General features: G+C 39.0%; 1 protein-coding gene across 2 annotated transcripts in view; it reads left to right on the forward strand.

Moving 5' to 3' along the window:
• The first annotated feature begins 4,348 nt into the window (after window positions 1-4,348).
• glsa (glutaminase a) overlaps window positions 4,349-24,335 on the forward strand; it is a 32,415-nt gene continuing 12,428 nt past the window's right edge. Inside the window, exons 1-7 of one of the 2 annotated variants that reach the window (XM_042513212.2) lie at window positions 4,349-4,734; window positions 14,632-14,728; window positions 15,412-15,530; window positions 19,352-19,481; window positions 19,564-19,643; window positions 20,568-20,731; window positions 23,499-23,557. In XM_042513212.2, coding sequence (XP_042369146.2) covers window positions 4,490-4,734; window positions 14,632-14,728; window positions 15,412-15,530; window positions 19,352-19,481; window positions 19,564-19,643; window positions 20,568-20,731; window positions 23,499-23,557 — 894 coding nt within the window. In that variant the 5' untranslated portion in view covers window positions 4,349-4,489. The remainder of the gene's footprint in view (window positions 4,735-14,631; window positions 14,729-15,411; window positions 15,531-19,351; window positions 19,482-19,563; window positions 19,644-20,567; window positions 20,732-23,498; window positions 23,558-24,335) is intronic. The other variant, XM_042513214.2, reaches the window with a different exon arrangement.

Below are 24,335 nucleotides of genomic sequence, written 5' to 3' on the forward strand. Positions count from 1 at the left end.
GTCGTAAATCCAAACAAACAGAAAAGTAAACAGAGGCAGTTTTGGGATGAAAGTGTCGGTCGTCCTCTAAAGGAGCGTCTCCGTCGTCAGTTTGTTTTCTTCTTCTCTGCTTTCTCTCTGTCGCTGTCCTGAGATGAATCCCTGCGCGGGCCCATTTGCATCAGCGTCACATCAACACATTGTGAAACTGGCTGATGACTCACTCTGACGCAGGTCCTTTTCACATACTTCCCATCATCCTCTCCCTCTCTCCCCTCACACACACAGATTTTCTCTGGAGAATAGCTCGGCTCATGAGCACCACGCTGCTTTGCCGCTCGCAGCGGCAGCCCCGCTCCCCCTCCCTCCCTCCTCCTGTCCTCCTCCACCTCCTCCTCCTCCTCCAGTGCAAGTCACTGATGATGATGTGTTGCCGTGGCAACGGCTGGAGGTGGGCGGCTCCACGGGCGGTGGGCGGAAGCCAGCCGCTAAGCAGCGTGGGAGGGATCTGCCGAGCGCACCCATCACCCTCATTTTGAAAGGAGCAGGAAGCTGACTGCTTTTGAGAAGGTGTGGGTGTTGGTGAATTATCGCCTCTCCTCCCTGCAGCTTCGTTAGGAATCGCCTTGTTTGTCTCCCTTCCTTCCTTCCTTTGTTTTTCTGCTCTGCTGCTGCATGAGGTGAAAATGCAGCTGCTCGCGGGGGCATTTCGGCACAAAATTAAACTTTGAGAGCTGCTGGGAAAAGTGTCAGACTCTTGAGAAATAAAAGCATGTGGAGAGACCAAAAATGTGAACACAAAAGGCTCCTGTGAAGGTCCGGTGTGGAGGGCTCAGAGAGAAGGAATAAAATATAAGAAGTTAGTTTTCTTTAGTGTCTAATCAGCTGAAAATGAGAAGCGTAGTGTTTTTGTTCTTTAAAATGAGCCGTTTATGTGAACAGAGAGAGCAGCTCCTCGTCTACACAGATCGCCGTGTTTCTACGGTAGCCCAGAGTGGATAAACCAAACACTGCGGACAGATTTGAGTTTTTGCATCGGCCGCTGTGGTTAGCAGCCGCTTTGCGACGACAGAATCGGAAAAACACAAATGTTTTTGCAGGGAAACTGTTGTTTTTGTGCGTTTCTAAAGTTCACCTGTTCGTGCATCGTGAAAGCAATACGTTTTGAACAAATTTCCTCAAATTGGTCTGATTTCTTACGAAAAGGCAAGGAGCAACTTAGTAAAAAAACAAAAACGTAGATTAAAGAAATATTTTTTAAAAAGCTGAAAAAAAATTATAAAATTATTATTATTATTATACAGAATTATTATAATTGTGAAGCAGTTTTTCAGATAATTTCCTTTTTTAAACTTATTTTATTTATTTTTGTTTTTTCTTATTCTCCTTATTTTTTGTCCTTTTTGTTTTTGTTTTGTTTTTTCTTTTGGGCGTTTTAATTTTCTAGTAATTTTCTTGTACTTTTGACTGATTTCTTGCTCTTTTCTGGGTCAAAGAAATTATGCCAAGGTCAAAAGGTCAACTTCACTCCGACACCATAATAAATAATCACTAGACTGTAATTCTAGTCTCTGAAAATAAAATCATTTTCTTTTTTTCTCTCAAGACATATGTGAACAAAGAGTTCAAAAATAAACCGATTTTTTTAGATTATATTTTTGTTTTCCCAGAATTTGAGGGAAAAATTGCTGTTTATTTTACAAAATTGTGCCTTTTACGTTTGTGTCTATTTAGGAATCAGATTATTTTCATTTTCTGTTGAAGCAGTCTGTGAGTAAATTTAAATTTTAAGGTTATTTGTGTCAGTACAAAAATATCCCCCGCCCTGATAAACAGTGCATCCTCTAACATGTTATCATCTCCGGCTCCAGTTCATCAGCTCTGAGCTGGCCCAGTCGAGTTCTCCCACACCAAACTGGGAGACCAGTTTCCTAAAGCTTCGTCCACGAACTTTTGTCCACAAAGCGTAGCAACAACTAGTCTGAAATCGTCTCTGTAGCTCATTCAGCAACTGCAAAAAAGGGATTTTTTAAATGAAAAATGTGGATTCCCGTAAAAAAAACCTGCAAGAAAGTTTTGCTGGAATTCCCCTTTAACGTTTGACCTCATTACAAGTCAGTTTGAGACGCAGTTTTGAGTTTCTGACGGTGCTTTGAGTCTGAATTCGTGATCTCGGTCCAAAGAAGGCGTCATTAGTCGGCGTGTCCTTCTTGGAGCTCCAGGTGGGTGGAGTTTACCGAGATAAAAATTGGGAGCCAAAGAAAAGTAAAGTGAAGCAACTTACAGAATACTTTCCGGTGAGTAATCTCTGTTCTAGGTCGTTATTTTATAATATGTGTCAAACTTCACCCACTCAGGCTGCAAAGAGGTCAAAATAAACATTAAAATGCTGCCTGACTCAGGTCTGACACAGAAGAATAACATGCTTAAGACTTCGTTTAGTTGGTCTACATAAAATTAATTTTACCTAATAACTTATGAGAGGGTTTAAAGGACAAAAAGGCCTTTAGAATTAATAACTGAATAAATAAATGTAGAAAAAAAATACAGGAATAAATACAGAAATAAAAACTTGTAGGACTCAATACACAGATAAATTCAAATACAGAAACAAAAAAAAAGAATAAATGCTCAAATATATAGATAAATAAAAGAATAAATAAATTAATAATTCCATATTGAAAAGTATTGGATATATAAATAAATAAATCCATGAATAGATAAATTTATACAGAAATAAATGAATAAAAAATGATTGAATAAATGTATAAATTATTCCAGGAATAAATGAATGAAAACATACAAGAATTATTATTTCTGTGCTTATTTATGTTTGTATATATTTATAAATGTATTTATAAATATATACAAAATATAGATTGTGTCGATAATGGTTCTTATTGAAAAAAAGAAGAAATGCTACATGTGAGCTTAAAAGTAGCACAATCAAAAATAATTTCCAACCAGGAGATGGTGCTGTAACTGTTTTATTTGAGACAGACGCCATCTGCTGAGGAAACACAGTCTGAATATGTGCAATACCAAAATAACTCACATGATGTCAGACCAAGACCAGATATCAAAATACAGATCTGGAGCTTTATCCAGACAGCAAGGCAATACTCTCTAATAACTAAAAAAAAAATTTTCCTGAAGTAAGAAAAAGGTCATGTATACAGGAGTGCAGAATTTTAATACTGAGTTCTGTAGTTTTTTTTTTAAAATAAAGTATTTGTATTTTTTTGTATGAATAGGCAGAACCATCTTCATTAATGGTATGTTGGATTCATGTTAAAGTTTCTTTCTGACATTTTATAATTTTTTGAAGAAAAAAAAATTAATCTTACATTAAATTATCAGATTCTTGTACAATAAATACATTTAAAATAGTGTATTATTTACATTTATTGCAGAACAATACTTGCATTTATTCTGGTGCAATAATTTCCTTTATTCTGGTTCATTAGTTATTTTTATTCTAATGCAATATTGGCATTTATTCTAGTGCAATAGTTACATTTATTCTCAAGCAATAATGATATTTAACATATTTAACAATTTCCCTCACAGGATTAAGTATTTCTATTCTATTCTATATGCTATAATCCCAGTGCAAAAAAAAAAAAAAACTGCATTTATGTTGCTGCAATTATTACATTTATTTTTGTGAAATAATTGCATTTATTTTGCTGGAATTATTATATTTATTCTTGTGCAATAATTGCATTTATTTTAGTGCAATAATGATATTTACTTTAGTTTTATATTTACATGTATTATTATGCAATAATTGCATTATTCAAGTTCAATACTTACAATTATTCAAATAAATGCAAAAATGCAAAATATTACATTTATACATGTGCATTAATTGAATTGTTCTATAACAATATTTATATTTATTCTAGTGCAATAATTATTTTTATTACAGTTCATTTATTAAATGCAATAATTACTTTTATTGTAATGAAATATTTGCATGTTTTTCTAGTGAAATAATTACATGCATTTTAATGAAATATTTGGTGCAATAACTGCATTTACTTTATATTATTATCGTGCTAAATTGGATGTGTCATACTTTGCTATGGTGTTAAATCTTTAAAGTCTCATATAGGATTATTTTAGTTCTTTTTCATTTTATTCAAAGTGTTATAAATAGGAAAACCTTAAAGGATGTATATGTTAATTAAAGCTATAAAATGTTTATTATTGTGGAAACTGATGGAGATAAATGATGAAAACAGTGAGCTGCGCAGTCCTAATGATTGACAGCCCCCCTGACCAATCAGGTGCAGGGAAGTGATCACACGGTCAAATCAAAACTCTTGATTCTTTAAAAAGTAGGAGGGGCTTTTTCAGTTGTTGAGTCACCGGCAAAACCGCTACTACTCTACCGAGAGAAGCGACGCACTCTCCGGTTAATTTTGCGCCTCTTCACCGCTCCAGATTTCTCCTCGCGGACTCTCAGCGCTCACGTCACTCGGATTTTCTTCTCCGCGGGATTGAGATGTTACATTTTCGGTCAACGGTGGTGCTCAAGGAGTTATTTCAGACCCAGCTGAAGCGTCCGCTGACAGGTATAGTTAAAGCGACACCTGCCGCCGCCTGCTTCAGCACCGCCGGCTCGGATGGGAGATCACCGGGCAGGAGGAGGGTGCTAGCCCCGCAGCACCTCACCAGGAGGCACGGAGTGAGAGACTTCTGCTCCAAGGGGGACGGACACAATGAAGTCGGCAAGGACTCGGCGGAGAAGTGAGTAACGTTAAGCTTCTCTGTACGCCAAACTCCATAGTAAAAAATGGCGATTGAGTTTAGCGTAATCGCCCATGAAAGCCTGTGATGCCACTTTGAGACCATTCCCTAAAGTTAAAGTTTTATCGTACTATCTCCACATGTGCACACAAAATCAATGCCGAATTCAAAGGTGGCTTCTTATATTACTTAATTGATAAACCATTATAATTTTATTTTTTTATTTAATATTCAAAGCAAGGCCTTTTTAAAATAGTGTATATTTACATAGTAGTCCGGCGGTACGCAGGCGTTAGCGCTTAACTAGCTAGCTAAGATGCTGAATAAGCCACCAAGCTAAGCTAATTGTTAGCTGAAGCTACAGTGTGAAGGATGTAGTGAAGGTGAAATATAGCCAGAAGCAGCCGGGGACATACGACCAACCACGGGGGGGGTCAGGAGGGATGAACCGGTGAACTCCGCTCATAGCAGCCGGGGCGTGATGCTAGCTAAGTAGCTGTCAGAGCAGCCGGATTCCGTTATCGGACAGCTTTTTAGTTCCGACGATTGTAAGTGATTCCAGTAATATCAAAGACATTTTACTGGATTTTACTGATTGCGTTTGAGAGAGGGGCATCTGAGCAAACATTCCTGCAGGAAAAGGTCAAATGGAGGCATGTGGTGTGCAGCCAGCCTGATATCGTGACCAGAAGCTGCAGCTTTCATGTGCAGCTCAGCATGTTAAACTCACGCAGGCATGAAACCAGCAGCCACCAGCTCCTCACGAGTCCTGAAATTTCCTGCAGCTACAGCAGATCAAACATGCGTCTTTGCAGCTTGATGCAGCATGCAGACACAGCGAGCCTCATCTCAATGTCTGATGAAGGTCAGTCATCATCGCATCCAGAGAGGCGACTGATGGTCTTTTCCTGTTGTGGATGTGATGTAATAACTGGTGAAATGCAGCTGAGTACATTTACTCAGGTACTGCACTTAGGTACAAACTTGAGATACTTGTACTTTACTCAACTTTTTTCTTTTTATGTCGCTTTAAATTTGTACTTTACCACATTTCAGAGGGAAATATTGTACTTTTTACTTCGTGTTTAAATGCTTTAGTTACTTTAAACATTTAGATTTTTTGCATAAAAATACCAAGAGTTTATAAAAGATGATGTTTTGTAAAAAAAAAAAATAATAATAATAATTACCAAACAGTTAATACAAGTACAGCTGCAATTATTAGTGGATTAATAAATCAGTCATTTGACAGATAATTAATTACCAACTATTCTAATTTACAATAAAGTTTGGATTTTTTTTTAATTAAAATGATTTTGATGTTTTCTCTTTTTTTAAAAATTATATTTTTGGTCTATTTTCTAAACACAATTTTGAGTTTTTTGTGTTTTTTATTTATTTATTTTATTTTTAATTTTTTTGTTCTGTTTTTCTTTCTAAATTTCAAAAAAAAAAGATTTTTTGTGGTCTTTTTTTAACAGCCTTCATGACTTTTGTTAATGTAATAAATCATTTTGCCAAGTAAAGTATTAAACATGCAATCCGATAATAATTTCATAACAGACCGGTCTGAATGAATTAGACACCACTGCTGACATTTAAGCGTTTCGGACGGTGTCTGTGATTATTCGCAGAGTTGTGGGTGGAGCACATGAGGCCGTGACGCAGTGACAGAGGTGACCTTTGAACTTAATTGAATGCCGGTTCAAACCTTTTAACGTGACATCACCAATTCAGGTTGATAAGGCCTCGCTGAGTCCACTTAAAACCCTCTGACGTCAGTTAAGATCCACTCTGGCAGATTATTTTTGGGGGCCAGAGCGAACGTTTCCCCGGACGCTGCCTTTAACAGCAAAGTGCTGCTTCTGCAACAAGCAAATACAGAATATTTATGCCGGATTGTGACTGAAAATAGGAGTTTATTGACAAAATTAGGGAAAAATTCTGCAGTGAGAAAATCATGGTTTGATCCTGCTCTTGTTGTGAAAAAGGCCCATTTTCTTTCCTTCTTCTTTTCTTTTATTAATAGTCCAAAGCCCAAAAAAGAACAGTTTCATATCAGCAGATTAGCACATTTTGAGATGCCGGATGCAGAGAAGAATATTTTTGTGTTTCTTTTGATCAAATCATATATTGACGAATCATTTCGGCCCTGATAGCTTGTTTCCAGCTCGACTTTCTCTGCAGTTTACATTTTGGCCATTTCCTCACTCGGCAGCTCGACGTCTGGCTGGGAGATTCTCAATATTTACTTTGGCAGCGTGAATCTGATTTTCAACATTTCCAATACTTCACAGATTATTGATGACGTCGTTGGCTCTGGTGGGTCGTGACTGCGTTTGTATGCAGCAGCATCCTGTGAGATGTGTGTGTATTTTTAATGAGATGTAAATCTGCCCGGAGAGTGATGTGATGCCGACTCTTCTCTGCAAACACCGACTGACTCCGTCTCTGCTGGACTCCACTCACACTCTGACATTTATCTTAATCATTAAACTGATTATTAAGAATATTTTCGAGTGTTTTGCATGTTAACTTAAGCTACTAAAGCACAAAAAAACCTGTCTTATCTCAGTATTTATGAGACGTTCGTGTCACCCAGATGTGTCACTTTTTTCCCAAATTCACACCTGTAGCCGGTGTGGGCAGAAATCCGGAAAATGCACAAAAACTAGCTCCTCCTGCAGCTCCCCTCTCTGTCCTAAGCCCCTCCCACCAGACGACCACGAGCACATGTGCACGCCTCAGACAGTAACCCAGTGTTTCCTGTACATTCAGTTATTAACCTTATTTCAGTGTAGAGCTCTCTCTGTGTATTAGCCCCAAAAATGAGACAAGAATCAGCAAGTTACCGCACGCCACGTTCCCTCCGCCTCGCTTCCCGCTGCTTCGTCAGGAGAAAAGCGGGCAGCAGATGGACTTTTGGTCAAATTGTCTTAAATTCAATTTAATAATATTAGGCCTTAAAAGTCTTGAAAATCTGTCTGTTTTTGTCAAATTTCCTGTTTCTGTTTCAAAGTAAAAGTCCTCTGACAACATCTCTGTTGACAAAAGGCATTTTATTGTGAAGCATTTGCAGGGCCGTGTTGTTGCAGGAGCTGCACACCTTCATAAATGAGAGCAGTTTGTGCTTATAAATGTGAAAATACAGATAACAAAATGCTCCAACTTTATTACAGGATTTCTGCTCAGTGACACTAAAATCAAACTGCGTGCCTCAGCTTTGAAATGAACTCTGCCTCCTCTGGTCTTTCACGTTGACACCAGCTGTGCGACCGGCCGCCGCACCAGCCTGCGTCTTCCTGTCAGTTTCCATGGTGATAAAATGCCTCATTGCCCCCGTAGGCCGACGTTGTCCCATTTGTTTCCATTCACGGACAATTTGCTTGAGCTGTCGGCCGCGTTTAGGCACTCACTCTGCTCAGCTGACTGGTCGTCAGCAGCATCTTGTTTCCCCCGGAGGTTAATGTGAGTTTCAGTGACGCTGCAGCTCGTTGTGTTAAAAAAATAAATAAATAAATAAAAAATCAACAGGCTTTTAGGTTTAGTGAGTCAGCGTGAGAGCTCCGTGACTGCTGTCGAGGAACGCCGACACTGGCGCTCTCATGACGATAAAAATGTGGATATTTGTTGGTGATCGAGGCAAAATAAACCCAGCAAAGGGCACAGAAATATATCACATTAACCCTTTAAAGCCTGGGTCGACATCACTTTCCTTGTGCTGCGTTCAGACCCCTGCACAAGTATTTAAACCTCTGAACCACGAGGGAAGACATGGTCTGGAAAATGCAAGAAATAAGTAGATTTGGATTTATGTATTTATTTTAAAGCTGTCCAAAACACTATATTTAATATTTATAATGATCATAATTGCATATTTTATTTATTTTACTGAATAATTATATACGCGCTTTTTTATGAAGGCAGGTTTTTTTTTTTAAGTGATTTTCTTTTTGTACTTTAAAAAAAGTTTTTATTTTTATTTTTGGGTCATTTCTTCTGAAGCTGCATTGTTGCCATGTTTTGAAAAGAAATAAGAAATTTACAGTTTCAAAGGATTTAAGAACCTGTTTTAATTATGTATTTAAATTATGTTTCAAAAAACAGAAAAAAATATATACAATATATGATTTCCAGCTCTTTTTAGGCCATTTCTTGTGTGTTTTTGTTTTTTACTTGAATATTTTTTTCTTTTCAGGTATTTTTTTGTAACATTTATTGAAGTAGTTTTTCAGTCATTTGAGGATCACTTGAGGCTGACCCGCATTGACTTGCCGTGGCGGCGGTCTGTGCTGTAGTGTCTGCTGCGTTTATCTGACCCGCTCGATGGAGCCGGTCTCACCGCCTCACAGATGTCATGATAAATTGGCGTGGACGGTGGAGAGCAGACATGAAAGCGGCGGCGTTGAGAGGCGGCGCTGCACAAATCAATCCGTGCGAGTGACTCATGTGCTCCTGGAGGCCCTGACAACTGCCGGGCAGCGCGCCAGCATCCAGGCTTTGGTGCAAAAAAACGCGAAAAAATGATGTGGGCGGGATAAGCTCCCCTGCATTGCAAACATTTTTAACCCCTCATTAGCTGGAGCACAGCCTCGGGACCCTCAGGATCAGGCAGAGCCCTGTTGGGCCCCTGGGACCTGAAACACGCCTTATGTATCATATCTTCAGATTTATTCATGCTGTGATGACTGAACTCACTGACTTTTAACCCAGATTGCCCGTAATATCTGGGTAAAAATAGAGCATGATGGATCTGTTGGTAAACATGATATGGTAAAAAATAACCCAAAAAGGAATTACCAAATATTATATTAAATGGCCAAATCTGATTCCACTGGTGTAATTCTGTGTCGGGTGCTAATTGTCATTTTGAAGGATAATGTCAATGATGAGTGAAAGCACCACACAGTTCAGCGACATTTAAAATGCGATTTTTATTTTTTATTCTTTTTTTTTTTTTTAAATGGGATTAACAATTTTCAAATGCTGTCAGGGAGCTTAGACATTAGGATTACCCTAAATTTGACTCAAAAAAAAAATGAAATCTAGGCCTGCAAATGTTTTCATTATCTGCCAATTATTTTCTTTGCACTGATCATCTTTAAAATGTAAAGAAAATAGGCAGAAAAGTCCTTAACAACTTCCCCGAGTTTCCAGCTGACGTCTCCAAACAGTCTGAAACCAAAAGATATTGATTTACAAAGACATTATTATTATTATTATTATTATTATTATAGATTCTTATAGTTAATAAGTGAAACCTGTAGAGACAGTGTGATATTTGCATAGTTTTTGTGTGGCCTGTGTTGTATTTAAAGAGGAATAATTCTGTGGACGAGTATGACTACCAGCGTTTGCAGATCATCAGATAATATTGGAAGCTTTGTAGTTTTTCGGACAGATCCTGTGTTGAAGCTGACCTTTAAAAACACTCAGAGGGAAGCCGGCGCTAATGAGAGCAGCTGAGGTAGATTACCGAGAGCATCCAGATGTTCCAGCGGCCGTCGTCTCTCAGCCGGCGGTGATGAACTCTCCCCGGCCTCATTAACGAGAACTCACTCTCACGTCTGTTTATTATAAACAACGAAGTCAAGTGTTGGCGAAATCGGCCGTAGAGATGTCTGCCTTCTCTCCAATATAATGCACTCGTGTTGCGGTGCTTAAAGCGTCCAAAAAACATTTGAAAAACTCAGCGGTAAAAATTGTGATCCAATTAAGATGAGGTCAAGGTCAAGATAATCCTTGTTGAGAGCAGTTTCATGTAGGAACTATCGCTATCATTCTCCGCCGGTGTCTCCGCTGGTGTCTCCGCTGGTGTCTCCGCCGGTGTCTCCGCCGGTGTCTCCGCCGGTGTCTCCGATTGTCCGCTCTGCTCTCATTGTCCTTCAGGTGATCTCAGTCTCTTCTAGGACACCAAAATGTCTCGATCCGGTCCTGATACTGTCATTTATTAGCGAGCTCGCTGCTCACAGTAACCGCTGAACACCGGTGCAAGCAGCCGCCGTCTCCCCTCCCTCCTCCTGCTCTGTGTGTGTGTGATGGGGACACAATGAGAGGACACGTCAAATGTCGAGGTCACTGTCACGTTAGGAAATGTGTTTTTTTAATTCAAATGCTAATTCTGACACATTTTTATGCAAAGGTTTAATAGGATAAAATGATGACATGTAATTTCCCGAAGATTTCACTGTGGCATCATAACGTTTTGTGGGCGTTAATCTGCGTCATAACTCAGGTTGACACTCTTCAGTTTTCATATTTGTGTGTATTTAAACATCTGTGTCTGATTATTTGTGCACATTTTGTTGTTTCATGAATGCTTATTGATCTGCTGATGTGTTCATGCTGTTCCTGTAAGTTTTCACTGTTACTAATTCAGTATTATTCCTTCTGCACACTCTCTCCATGTTGTTGATCTGCTTGCTTTGCATTTGTAAGTATTTTTCTATTTTTTTATTTTAGTTTTAGTCTTTGTTTTGTTCATTTCCTATAATGTGTTTTCTGGTAGATGTAGAGGTTTTCAGCAGAAAGCCGACAACCGCTTTTTACCTTGAAATGACCTCACTTCCTCCCAGCGGCTGCGCTTGATCCCCTCCCCTCGACCTCACCTCCATCCCCTCCCCCCCCCACACACACACACACACACACACACACACACACACACACACACTCGCTCTGATGTGTACTCCTTTCTCACCAGCAGACATCAGCCGTCATTAATGAGGTCAGATCACGCCAACTAGCACTGACAAAGTTGCAGGGACACGACAACATGCTTATCGAGAGCGCATGAGAATCATTTCTAACTAACGCTGCGTCCCACACACGAGTTTGAAAGTCAGGAATTCAGATTTACTTCTCAAGTTATTAAAGTCAGAATTTCAATTTAAAAGAGAGCAGACTTTGTCAAAAGTTCACAAAGCGTCCTGTTATCATTTTTCAGTGTTTTGGATTTTGTTCGTCTTTTTCCTCGTTTGTTTCCGAGCTGGAAAACTTAAAGATCACAGCTGTAAAATTACAGTTTTCTCACTGAGAATTTCAGACTTTCTGACTCTGAGTGGAACTGCGCGGATAATAATGTCGTCTAAACGAAGGTCAAAGACTTGGTCTCAGTGTTTCCTCTGTTATTCTGCAGCAGCTCGGTCCAGGTCAAATGTTGATCCTTCAGGTTTTCTTTCAGTGCAGTTTAGAGGATTTAAAGCACATTATTACTTTTAATATTTTCTAAAGCAGTGATACCAAACTTATGGCCTGTAATAAGGTGTCAGGTGGCCAACTTTTTCTAATTAAAAAATGAAGATAAACTGACTCTTAGTGGGAATTTTTCTTGCACAGGGATGTCAGCAGTTAACCCTTTAAAACCGGAGCAAAATGAACAACAACAACTCAAGAAATGGCCCAAATATTAGCAAGAAATTTATAAAATGTTAAAAGAAAATTTCCTGTAAATAACTTAAAAGAAAAAGACAAGTTTAAAAAAAAGATAAAAAGTAAAAAAACAAACATATATATATATATTTATAATTGTCTTCATTATATATTTAAAATTATGTTTATTGAGTTTATTTTAATATGTTGATTTTTTAAAAACTTTTTTTTATTATTTTGAAGTGATTTTCTTGTAACTCACTAATTTCTTGATATTTTGGGCGCAATATCCCGTTAATTTGCTCATCGCCTTCTTACCATGTTTTTGAAATGAATCAAGCCAGTTTGCTCAGGGCTCAAAGGGTTAACTGGCCACCTGTCATTTCGTAAAAGTGGCCCCTCAGTTACAGCATTTTGATCATCTCTGCTTTAAAGGGTCCGGCTGATGGTGCTCCTCCTGATGTTTTTAGGATTTTTTGACAATAATAAAATAAAGTGACCTTATTTTAAAATCGTGCAGAAAAAAGTGAGGTATCAGTCAGTTTGTCAAACAGCACATTTGGCTCCTCACAGCTCTGACGCAGCTGTGTTGTCCTTTTTTTGTGGCCGAGGTCGTAACGTCCTGTCGGCTCGCTGCTGCCGAATCACTCCGGAGGAAACGCTGCTCCTGCTGAGTCCGACTCGCTGCTAGATTTCTGCTCTCATGTCTCAAAGGGTCCAAACTCGGCTTTATATCTGTGCGGCAGCTGCGAGGAGCCACCTGCCGACTAAAGCTTTACCTTTAGACATCCTCTCCTAGGCCCGTGGCCCCATGATGCATTGCAGGACAGCGCGTGCCTGGGCACCCAGAGCTTTGCACAAATCCAATTTGGTGTTGATATGAATCATAGCAGAGAGCCTGCTGTGAGCTCGCCGCCCCGTCTGCCTCCTGACGCGCTACTAACTTTCCTCCCAGAGACGACTCGCTGTGGAAGCGCTGCTGAGGACAGCAGCCAGGCCAGATGTTGATTTAAAATTAAAATTCATTTTATTGTTTTTAATTCAATGATTTCCATCAGGAGCTGAATCATTGCAGCTACAAATGAGAGGATGGCAGCAGCACAAAGAAAGGGAATAATAAACACGTTTATTGATGCAGGAAATATAAAACACGCTGGAACGGTATGATTGAAATATGTGCTTTATTTAAGGATAACTTCTGTATTTTTCAACATATTTTCACATTTTTTTATGTTAAAATGACTACATTTTTTGAATTTGGTCCAGTATTGAGTGAGTAAAAAAAGCTGCAATGTAACAACTCTGGGCATGTTCACACCATCAATTTAAGCTCACTAAAAGTGCTTTTTTTGTCACTAACATGCTCAGATTGTTATTAAAAGTGTCTGACAACATTATGAAAAAGGATTCAGAGTTAAAAAAAAAAGTGAAAAGTTTAGAAAGTCTGATATTATGCAAAAAAAGAGTCAAACAACAACAAGGAAATGGCTTTAAAATAGCAGAAAATAAAAAAGATGATATTATATTATATTATTTTTTGCTGTAACACAATTTTAAATATAAAATCATTATAAATAAAATATTTTTCTTGTAATTTTCAAATCACATTTTACTTTTTTTTTTTTTTTTTGGTATCAAACCAATCCGCTCAAGTTGCAGAGAGTCACATAGTTTGTGAAAAGCGCCTGAACGCAGCACAAGAAAACTGATATTCCTAAATATTCCTTTTCCCTAAACGATCGCTGGATTCACAGACTTAAAGTCTTCGCTGTGACGTTGTGATCTTGTAGCTCGGGGCGCGATCTCCGTTTTTTCTTTTTTTCTTCATTCGCTGTCATTCAGTGGGAAGCTGGTGGTCGTCTCTCAGCCTGTTTCCAGCCGCCGAACGGCACGGCAGCAATGTGCCAAGAGCGTTGGCCGGCTTCCACGTCCCAGCTGCAGCAGAGGAGCTACAGCTCACACACTGTGCTGTGACTCGGCTGAATCGCTGCGACACTGTGACCCTCTCACACACAGCGTGGACCGAGATGCCTGTAAGGCGGCGTTTTTCTCAGACTGCGTCATGAAATATTTTTCTGTATATCTGGGCTTTAAGTGCTGCTGCTCTCCTAAAAACAAGCTGATTAATATCATTCAAAAATTCCTCATGAGGATTTTCGTTCTGGGTCAAAGGGTTTGGGGTTAAACTCTGTGTAAAAACTTAGTTTAATCTTTTTAAAGGCTCCTGGCTGCTGTTCTAGCACAAAACACAGGTGACAGTTCACATTACAGTGGCCTTATTGCGGTGTATTAACTCGTGGAAAAGTGCCGTCTTTTCCACGTTATGAAGCTGATCTAAGGTCAGTGTAAGGACATATTTTCCAGTAATTCCAGTTCTTACTCACCGCTTCTCCTTGCAGTCAGAAAGCTTTTCTTCCCTCCTCCCTCCGCTGCAGTTCCCTCCATGTTCCCACCACAGTTAGCGGGCCTCTCTGCCCACTTATTTTTCTCACTTTGCCGTCTGTGTGTTTTTCTTTCTCTGCCCTGCAGGAGAAGGAAGGCGGGCATCCTGCCCAGCCTGGAGGACCTGCTCTTCTACACCATCGCAGAGGGACAGGAAAAAATCCCTGCACACAAGTTCACCACAGTGAGTCCTCACAGCCGCACAGAAAGCCACACTTTCCAAAAACAACAAACAGAGGCACAGACTGTGGGACTGTGATACTCAACCTACGGCCCATGGGCCACATCTGGCCCCTGATGGGGTACTGGATGGCCCCACAACCAATTTCTGTTTTACAATGAAGATAAAGTGATTCACACTGGGACCTGTTTTTGTAATTTTAGTACATATTTAAGGTGCCAGAGTGCATAAAGCAGCATCCAAATAAAGTTTGTTCAAAAAATAATTGACAGTGGAGGATCCCCCACACCCCCGACAGAAGTCCCAGCTAAGACCCTAATGAAATTTCTTAAAATCCAAGAAATGTCCTAAAATCCCAGAAACGTCCTTAAATCTGAGGAATATCCTCAATCCTTAAAATGCCTTAAAATCCCAGAAACATGCATGGGGCTGTTGAGACAGGCCCCTGGCCTGCTGTCATTTTGCAGAAGTGTCCCGGCAGTAAGACGAGCTCAGTGTCTCTGCTGCAGGACTCACAGCAGGTGGACGTGTGTGAGTGTTGTGGATCATTAAACGGCAGTAAATCCGTCTCGTTGGTCTCGCCGGTTGAATTATGAGCAGAGTTCGTCCTCTCAGCTCAGCTCGTAGATTTATTGATTTGTTGTCTGGGTGTCTTAATCATGATGTCTCCCGTCCTTTTTGTGCAGGCTCTTAAAGCCACGGGGCTTCGCACAGGAGACCCCCGGCTCAAAGAATGTATGGAGATGCTGAAGGTGACCTTGAAGACGACCTCTGACGGAGCACTGGACCGACACCTCTTCAAAAAGTAGGTTTTAAAAGACCTTTTAAAACATATTTCTTTTGCAATATTGTCCATAAACCAAAACAGATACTGAAATGGTGACACTAAAGTCGGATAATTGTAGTTTTGACTTAAAATATGCAATCTATTATGGTTTTTATTATAACAAAGCCGTCGTTCTCTTGAAGTAGTATCCCGCTCGCCGCTCCGCCTTTATTATCAGCATCAATCTTTCATCAGAGTCCATCATCAGAATAGTTGATGCCGGTCAGAGTCGTCTGCACTCTGCCGCAGCAGAAAAGGGTCACTGCTCGTCATTAATTATTCATCACTCCTCAGTTTGTCATCTGAGGGTTTTACATCCAGCTGGATTCATTCAAGAGCGCAGCTGCTGGAGGAAAAACACGATGCTGGAATAAAAACCTCACAAAAGGTATATGAAAACACAACACGGTCATTGGTGCGCAATACCTTTGTTAGTTTGGATTTTTTTCAGTTTTTAGGAGATATTTATCCAAAGTCAGGGTGTTACCTACAGTGGACATAGTTTGGGGAAGCAGACACGGGGAGAGAAACACCAAAAAGGAAGAAAAAAACCCCCAAATAAAATAAAACTGTGACCTCTGCTATCTCTGCGCTTTAATTAATGGTGGTTATTTCTGTCTGAAACTTAGATGCCCCAAAACGGTATTTCGGGCAGCCCACTGTGGACAGAGGCAGCAACAAACCTATTTTAGCTGCCTATAGAAAAAACATTATCAGTGTAAGTGTACGCTATATTTAGGATATCATCGCAGCAGACGGCTGTTAGCGGATTCAGTTCCCCGTCTAATCCACCAGACTCCATTGAAAAAAACCCTATTTTTAGCAGCTGAACACAGGAGCTGCTGGTCTGCAGCTGCCTCCATCAGTTAGTTTCTTTGTGTTATTATGTGACTTTGATGAATCTGAATTAACCCCTTCAAACACCAAAGTCACACAATAACACAAAGAAAGTAAGTGATCGAGGCAGCTGTAGACCGGCAGCTCCTGTGTTCAGAGACGTTAAATCGCTGTTTTTCTCAATGGGGTCTGGCTCTGAAGGGAACGGTTTAACGGCTTTGGTTCCCGGTCACAAAATAATGTCTGACAGCAAGTGAACCAGTGAAAATATTCTAACTATAGTGTGAACTTGAGCTGGTGCTGATGTTTTTTTAGGTTGCTAAAATATGTCATTTGTAACGTTTTTAGCGTATGGAGAAAACATTTGCTATTTCTAGTAGGCGCACTGTTGCAATCAATGCTGCAAATCATCGAATAAATCCCTGACTGTCAGCAGCAAAACAAAAACAAAAACCTACTTTGCATGTAGTTTATTAAAAAATTATCATTATTTTTATTATTATTATTTTTTAAATCTAAAAGTTAGTAGCATCATGACATCACCTGTTTTTTAAAAGGTTAAAACTCTGAAAAAATAATGAAATTTGATAGTTGATGACTGATGTCGGATAAAAAAATAAACTCCGAAAGCAGAAAATCATATTAGTGTATAATATTTTTATAGCCAGATTTTGTGTGCAGAGCGGTATGAGTGTGAATATTAAAATAATGTATAAAAATCAGTGTTGCTGCTAATCATTAACATTTCCCAGGTAGTGACAATTTAAAAAAATTAAAAATCTACTTAGCATGTGGTATATTGACAATAATATTTCTGATTAGGACAGATGTTGGTTTAAAAAAAAAAAACAAAACTCAATGAAAGTTAGATTTTGAGATACGCAGAGTGAGTAAAGCAGGCCCTAAACGGTTAATGTTAATTTGTAAAGGATGCATGAATTCTCTTAACGTGTGCTGCAGATATTTTATTTAAAAATGGATTTGTTAGAATAGAGTCTCTGCTCTCTACAGTGTGATTTTGGCAGCTCTCAGAATGACCTTTGAGTAACGAAGGTCGAATCAATGATAGTGAGCGTGTGGGAGAAACATACCGTGTTCTTTGTCTCTGTTTAAAGGGCGACTTTTACTCGTCTGAATGTCAGATTTCATAACGCAGAGACCAGCAGTGTCAGACTGACTCAGATTTATAGTAATCTGCTGAAAACACCAGTGGAAGTGCGTCGTTAGACGAGGCGATGCCGGCTCAGAGCTCGGCTCAGAGCAGGGGCATATGACGGCTCACCGGGGAGCTGAATCCTCGCCGTGCAGACCCCAGCGCCGCCGCTCCTGGCTGGGATCCATCACATCCGCTCCTCCCTGGGCTTATTTATAGAGCCGGGCGTCACAGAGGGAAGCACGTGAGCGGGCGCTGGAGTGTAGCGTGTGTTTTCTCTGCAGGGATCTCGTGCTGCAGGGATTAGACGGGTTTGATGCAGCGAGATAGCTGAGCCACAAATCTGTCTGCTACCAGAGAAGCACAGCTTCTACCACACCGCCTTATTATGTCAAGAGTTAACCATCTGCAGTCCGCTCCGATCAAAAGCTGAAGGCGCTGGCGAGATTTATTAAATAAAGATTTATTTTTAAAAATGTCTTTATTGGGGTTTTCAGTCATAACATATTACAACCAGCAGCAAAAAAAGAATAATAAAAAATAAATAAATAGATAATGATAAAAAAAAAGGCAGAGGTAAAAAACAGATGTTGACAAAAACAAAAAAAAACCTCGAAAAATAATGGTAAAATTAAAAAAAAAATTAAATAATTAAAAAAATTAAGACAGAGGTAAAAAAAAAAAAGATGTTAAAAAAAGGAAATAATAATAATAACTTTAAAAAATTAAGGCAGAGGTATAATAACATAATATAATAATTAAATTAAAGAACAAAATAAAATAAAAAACAATTAAGGCGGATGTGTTACAGTAGAGAAATCTTAAAAATTACATGGCCTCTAACACTTCATATTCCTGTTTTGGATTGCTGTGAGCTCACTCCTGTCCTTGGTTTTAGGGTGACAGGGTCTTTAGGGGGAGGTAGCAGGTCTGCAGTAGTTGCTACATACGAGTGGTAAACATCATCTGAAAGCTGAGAACCTGAAGATTAATTTTAGAATCAGCTCCTGTCTGCTGCTACAGCTATCGCCGGCACGTAGACATTTTGTTTAGTTTTGTCCGTGTGTGTGTTTGTACGGCCATGAACGACCGGTATTGATTTTTCAGGGCCGACGCCGTTTATTAGTAGTTAATGAGACAGAAACAGAAAAATCTTTCTGTCAGAATTTAGAATTATGAATATAACTAACATCAAACTTTTGGCAAATGTTTAATCAAAACTGGGATTTTTGACATCATATACAGCAAAGATAAAGTGGTTTGTGGTTTGATAAAGTTCGGTGAAAATTTAAATTAAAATAGCCCCCAGAGATTTTACAAAGTTAAAGTTCGTCCCATGCTGACACCGTCAGTCACTGACAATGCAGCCTAAATTTGGCACCTTATTTATTGAAGGATTCCTTCCAGGTGTTTCTTCACTCCGGCTGTAAAACTCGGCCTGCTGCAGCCTCTGAGAGACAGAGGTGTGAAAGAGGTTCACTGAAAGTGCAGAAATCCTCCTAATGTCCTCATCACGTGTTCAGAACAGTCACCAAAATAAAGGCGCTGAAGCAGAAAAGCAAACAGGCTCCCAAAAGACAACACTGCTAATGACACGATGTCCGAGTCCAGCAGCTGGCGTGTGAGAACTGGACCAGTTCAGCCAACGAGATCCGCCACGCTGAGGAGTGTAAATCCGGAGTGATAATGAGTTGAAAGCAAACGCTAAACCATCAGATAACTGAGCCGCGGTGTTGAATGTGTGGAGGAATAATCAGCTCTTCGGCACAAACTAACTGAACGTCCAAACGTCCTGTCTCTTTGTCCTCAGGTGCGTCCAGAGCAACATCGTCCTGCTCACTCAGGCCTTCAGGAAGAAGTTTGTCATCCCAGACTTCCAGCCGTTCTGCGCCCACATGGACGAGCTCTACGAAAACGCCAAAAACATGTCAGGGGGGCAGGTGAGCGATACACAAACACCGTCGATGTTCGGATCTAAATATCAACAGAAATCTGGGTGTAAACACTGATGTCACGCTGCAGGTGGCCGACTACATTCCCCAGCTGGCCCGCTTCAGCCCGGACCTGTGGGCCGTCGCTCTGTGCACCGTCGACGGACAGAGGTACGGTCCCAATGTTCAGACAGCTGCAATTTTCAACCGCGTGTCAGGTGATTAGAATAAAATACACTCTCGTCAGCACATTTTTAGAAGTTTCAAACACTGAAGAAGTTTTTCTGAAGTCGATGTCATCAAATTGAAGCATTTTCCTGCTTTTCATTCATTCTTTTCCATATTTCACGCCACTGTGATTTGACTGCTCGGTGACAAGTGAACATTTTTTAACTCTTAGCAACCAAAAAAGAAATTCACCGAACATTCAGCACCTCATCACACTGCTGTATGGAAGCCCTGAGGGGCAAGTCGGATTTTTTTTTTCATGGTGGTGAAAATTTTCTAAGTCCCAAAACTTTTTTGTTCATGTGTGAAGTTTTTGTGAAAAAAAAAAAAAATTTGGGGGAGGTGGGAATTTTTTTTTTTAATTTTGAGCAAGAAATTTTTTTTACAGGAGGCAAGGAAAAAAAACAATTTTGTTTGGGAGAGATTTTTTTGTTTTGGTGAGTAAAAAAAAAAATCAGGAGCGGAAAAAATAAATACATTTCTCGAAAGAAAAGTCCCAAAAATTAGCTAGAAATTTGTAAAGAAAAAAAAAGTTCATATGAAAACAAGCAAAAAAAAAAGAAATGAAAATGACCTAAAAAAAATCTATAACATAATTCTAAATATATAATTATAATTACATCTTACTGACATTTTTCCCTTGCCTTTAAAAAAAAATCTACTAATTTCTTGCTTTTTTCCTATATTTTCAAAAGAAATCAAATCGTTTTGCTCAGGTTTCAAAGGCAAATGCTGAGTCATCCTTTTAGATTTAAACAGCAGTAATTAAACCACACTGTTACAGGCAGGTTAACTAAGAGCATAATTACACACCAAAGCAGGAACTCTTAGTGTGTGTGTAAACAAATCTGTGTGTGTGTCTCTCAGGCACACAGTCGGCGACACCAAGGTCCCTTTCTGTCTGCAGTCCTGCGTGAAGCCGCTGAAATACGCCATCGCCGTCCACGACCACGGCACCGAGTACGTGCACCGCTTCATCGGCAAAGAGCCCAGCGGGCTGCGGTTCAACAAGCTCTTCCTGAATGAGGAAGGTGAGGAAACACACACACACACACACACACACACACACACACACACACACACACACACACACACACACACACACACACACACACACACACAGTGCTCCTCTGTGTTGTGACTCAGCCGGCCGTGGTTGAGCTTTCGGTAACAGGATCCATCTCCAGGCCCCGTTGCCATGGAGATGTAGTAAATAGTTAATGAGAGGTTGCAGCAGAATAAAACAGAGCGGCCGGTGTGTAACAGAGACTCACGATGGCACGTGGCGGCGCTGCACAGAGACGCTGTTTGTTGTAAAAAGTCTTGTCATGTTTGGGATAACAAGAATCGTTCAGCCAAAGACGTCCAGTTTCGTCCATTCCCAAAGGCTAAATTTGGGATTTTTCAACCTGGACCCTGTTTTCTCACGTTTTTGTGTCTGAAGGACTCATGGGACGAAAAAAACAGGCTGCAGTGTAACCACTCGGTGCATTTAGTGCGCTGTCGATGTACGTCCAATAAAAGTGTCTGACAACATTTTGGAAAGGAGACAGACTTTTTCTGTGAGTAAGATCCTTTTTGTTTAACCAGAAACGGCCCGAAATCTCCCGTCACCAAACTCCATTTAAACACAGTCATTTTATCACCTTAAAACACTTCATTCAAAGTCGATAGAACAAATAAAACTCATAAAAACCGTCCCAGTTCGTTTTTCTGTTCAAACAATCACCCACTTTGGTTTGGTTGAAATTAACCCTTCGAAAGCTGAACAAACTGGGTTGATTTCTTTCAAAAATACGGGAAGAAGGTATTGAATAACTTACAAAATGCCCCAAAAAACAGCAAGAAATTAGTTAAAATGACAAGAAAATTATCAGAAAAGAGGACAATAAAGTAGAAGGGAGAAAGCAACTTAATAAAGTGCTAATATATGTATTTTTTCTGTAAGACAGTTTTTTAATTATAAAAGTTATAACTATAGTTTCCTTGACATTTTTCCCCAGTTTTCTGATAATATCTAACAATAATCTGCAGCTAATTTTCAGCTCATTTCTTCATTTATTTATTTATTTATTTCCTTCCATTTTTTTCCTACTTACGGGACATTTCTTTGTGTTTTTTTTCCTGTGTTGCAAAAACAAATCAAACCTATTTTCCAGGTTTCAGAGGTTTAAACGCTTGTGAAAAGTGTCTAAACGCAGCACAAGAAAACTGATGACGAACCAGGTGCTCAAGGGTTAATTTATTCAGTTATATGTGGAAATATTCTGGCTCTAAACACGCTGAAATTACTTCTTATTATTTGTCTTTTACTAATTTTATCATAACAAATTGAGAACGGATTGAAAAATATTGGACAAAATAAACTTATCAGCTGCTGAAACTTTGGTTTATTTCATTTCGGTCCTGGAAAACCACAAAAAATAGTTTATGTGCTAAAAATGTGAGCACAGATTATTTATCCAGGCTCCTTAAAGACCTAAAAAATCATGGTGCTTTAAAAATGTTATTTAAACATTAAAGAACGCTTGACTGTCAGTGTCTGTAATAAATGCGTGTTGTCAGCCAGGTTTTTTTTGTGTGTGAAAATGTTGAGCTGAAGCTCAGCTTGTTGTTTCAGACTGTTTCCGACGTCACGATGTGTGAAAACAGCGTGTTTTTGAGCAGAAGCTGCTGTGAGAAAGTTCCCGTGTTTCCTCTCTTTGTTGTTATCTAACGGAGCAGATTATTCGCTGGCAGCGGAAATATTCCAGCTGTTTATTTTTAGATGATTTTTTTTAAAGATTGTGCTGTTCTGATGCATGAGAGGATTAAAACACGAGCGCTGAATCACTGCTCACACAGTGTGTGTGTGTGTGTGTGTGTGTGTGTCTGTGTGTGTGTGATGATATTGTGTAGTTACCTGTCTTGTTGAGTTGATGTTCGCTCAGTGGATTATGCAGCCGTGTTTTTGACCTCCGGCATTAAAATGTTCCTGAATGTCCTGTTTTCATTATTTATTTAGATTTAAAATTCTAAAACTTAATATTTTATTAGGTTTTTTCCCATTACATGTGACCTCACATAGACTAAATAATTATTTTAATAAAAATTAATGAATAAAATACATACTTAATATAGTTATTTCTTTCATCAGATAAAATCTGTTAAAGTCAAAAAACAACTTAAATATATTTTTTGCCTGACAGAGAAGACTACATAAATACTTTAACAATAATAATAACAATAAATTCATACTGAAATAAAAAATGAATAAATGGAAACAAATTAATCCAAAATGTATTTTTAATGTGCTTAAAAACAACTTAATTTTTCCTCCCTTGGATAATTAAAAAAAAAAAAATATTATTATTATTATTATTAACAATAATAATAACAATAATAATTGTTATTATTATTATAATAACAATAATAAATTAATTAAAGTACATAATTATAATACAATATAATTTTATTTTTTTTAAAAAGCAAAAAACTTTCTTTTGTCTTCTCCAGATAAAATCAGTAAAAGGCCAAACCTCATTTAAAAAAAATTTACTATTTGTTTGTTTGTTTATTAATTTATTTACTCTTTGACATAGACTAAATATATAATAAATTATAATTATTTATTTGATTATTTAGATAGAAACGAATAAATACACAATTTATATATATTTAAATAACACAAAACAACTTTATTTTCTCTCCTACAGATAATATGAGTAAAAGGCAATAACCATCCTTCATATTTATTTATTCATGCATTTATTCCCAATATATCATTAAAGAATTAAATCTAAATTTTCTGTCCTGCAGATAAACCTCATAACCCCATGGTTAATGCCGGCGCTATCGTCTGTACCTCCCTCATTAAGGTAAGCTGCACTGACATCATTTATTCAACATTTATTTTGGAAACTGATCAGCTCAAATACAAAAGCTTTTTTCACAATTCAAGAGTTAGTTTGAGAAAAGGCTAAAATGCTGATGTTCGTCATTTTACATATTTGAAAAGTAAATTCCGGATTCGAGGAGTTTTGTTTTTCTGTCGCGGTTTTCAGACTTTCTGACCGAGAGGAAGTGTATGAAATAGAATTATAATCGTCTGTTTCCGCCAGATTAGCGTATACGGGGAGATTAAGGTTATAGATAATCACGCTGAAAGGGGATTTGGTTGAAAGCAGCATCGCGCGCACACGCACACACACACACACACACAGACACACACACACACACACACAGACACACAGACACACACACACACACACACACACACACACACACAGAGCTTGCAGAGCGGGTGGAGGTGGAGAGCCGTGGCTCAGTCAGGTGGGCTCAGCTGTACTCACAGAGCCCGCTCTGTCCTCGTTAGACTCGGCAGAGCTCCGCCTGCTGATTTCAATTAAAAGTCAAACTCTCGGAGACGCTGACCGCAGATCGCCGGGGTCTCCCTGCAGGAGCAGGAGCACTTTAATTACCACCAATCTGCTGTCAGCTGCTGCAGAGAGGAGGACGCAGAGTAAGATGATACCTGCCTCTCCTCACAAACTGCTTTCATTTGATAACTAAACTAAAGCCCGAACACAAGAAAACCTCCGGTAGCTTCTGACATCATCTTTTGTTGTGCTCACATCATTTGGGAATGATGGTCAA

Source organism: Plectropomus leopardus, chromosome 24 (genome assembly GCF_026936395.1).
Source record: "Plectropomus leopardus strain MGB_pleo_1.0 chromosome 24, ASM2693639v1, whole genome shotgun sequence".
Lineage (NCBI taxonomy): Eukaryota > Metazoa > Chordata > Actinopteri > Perciformes > Serranidae > Plectropomus > Plectropomus leopardus.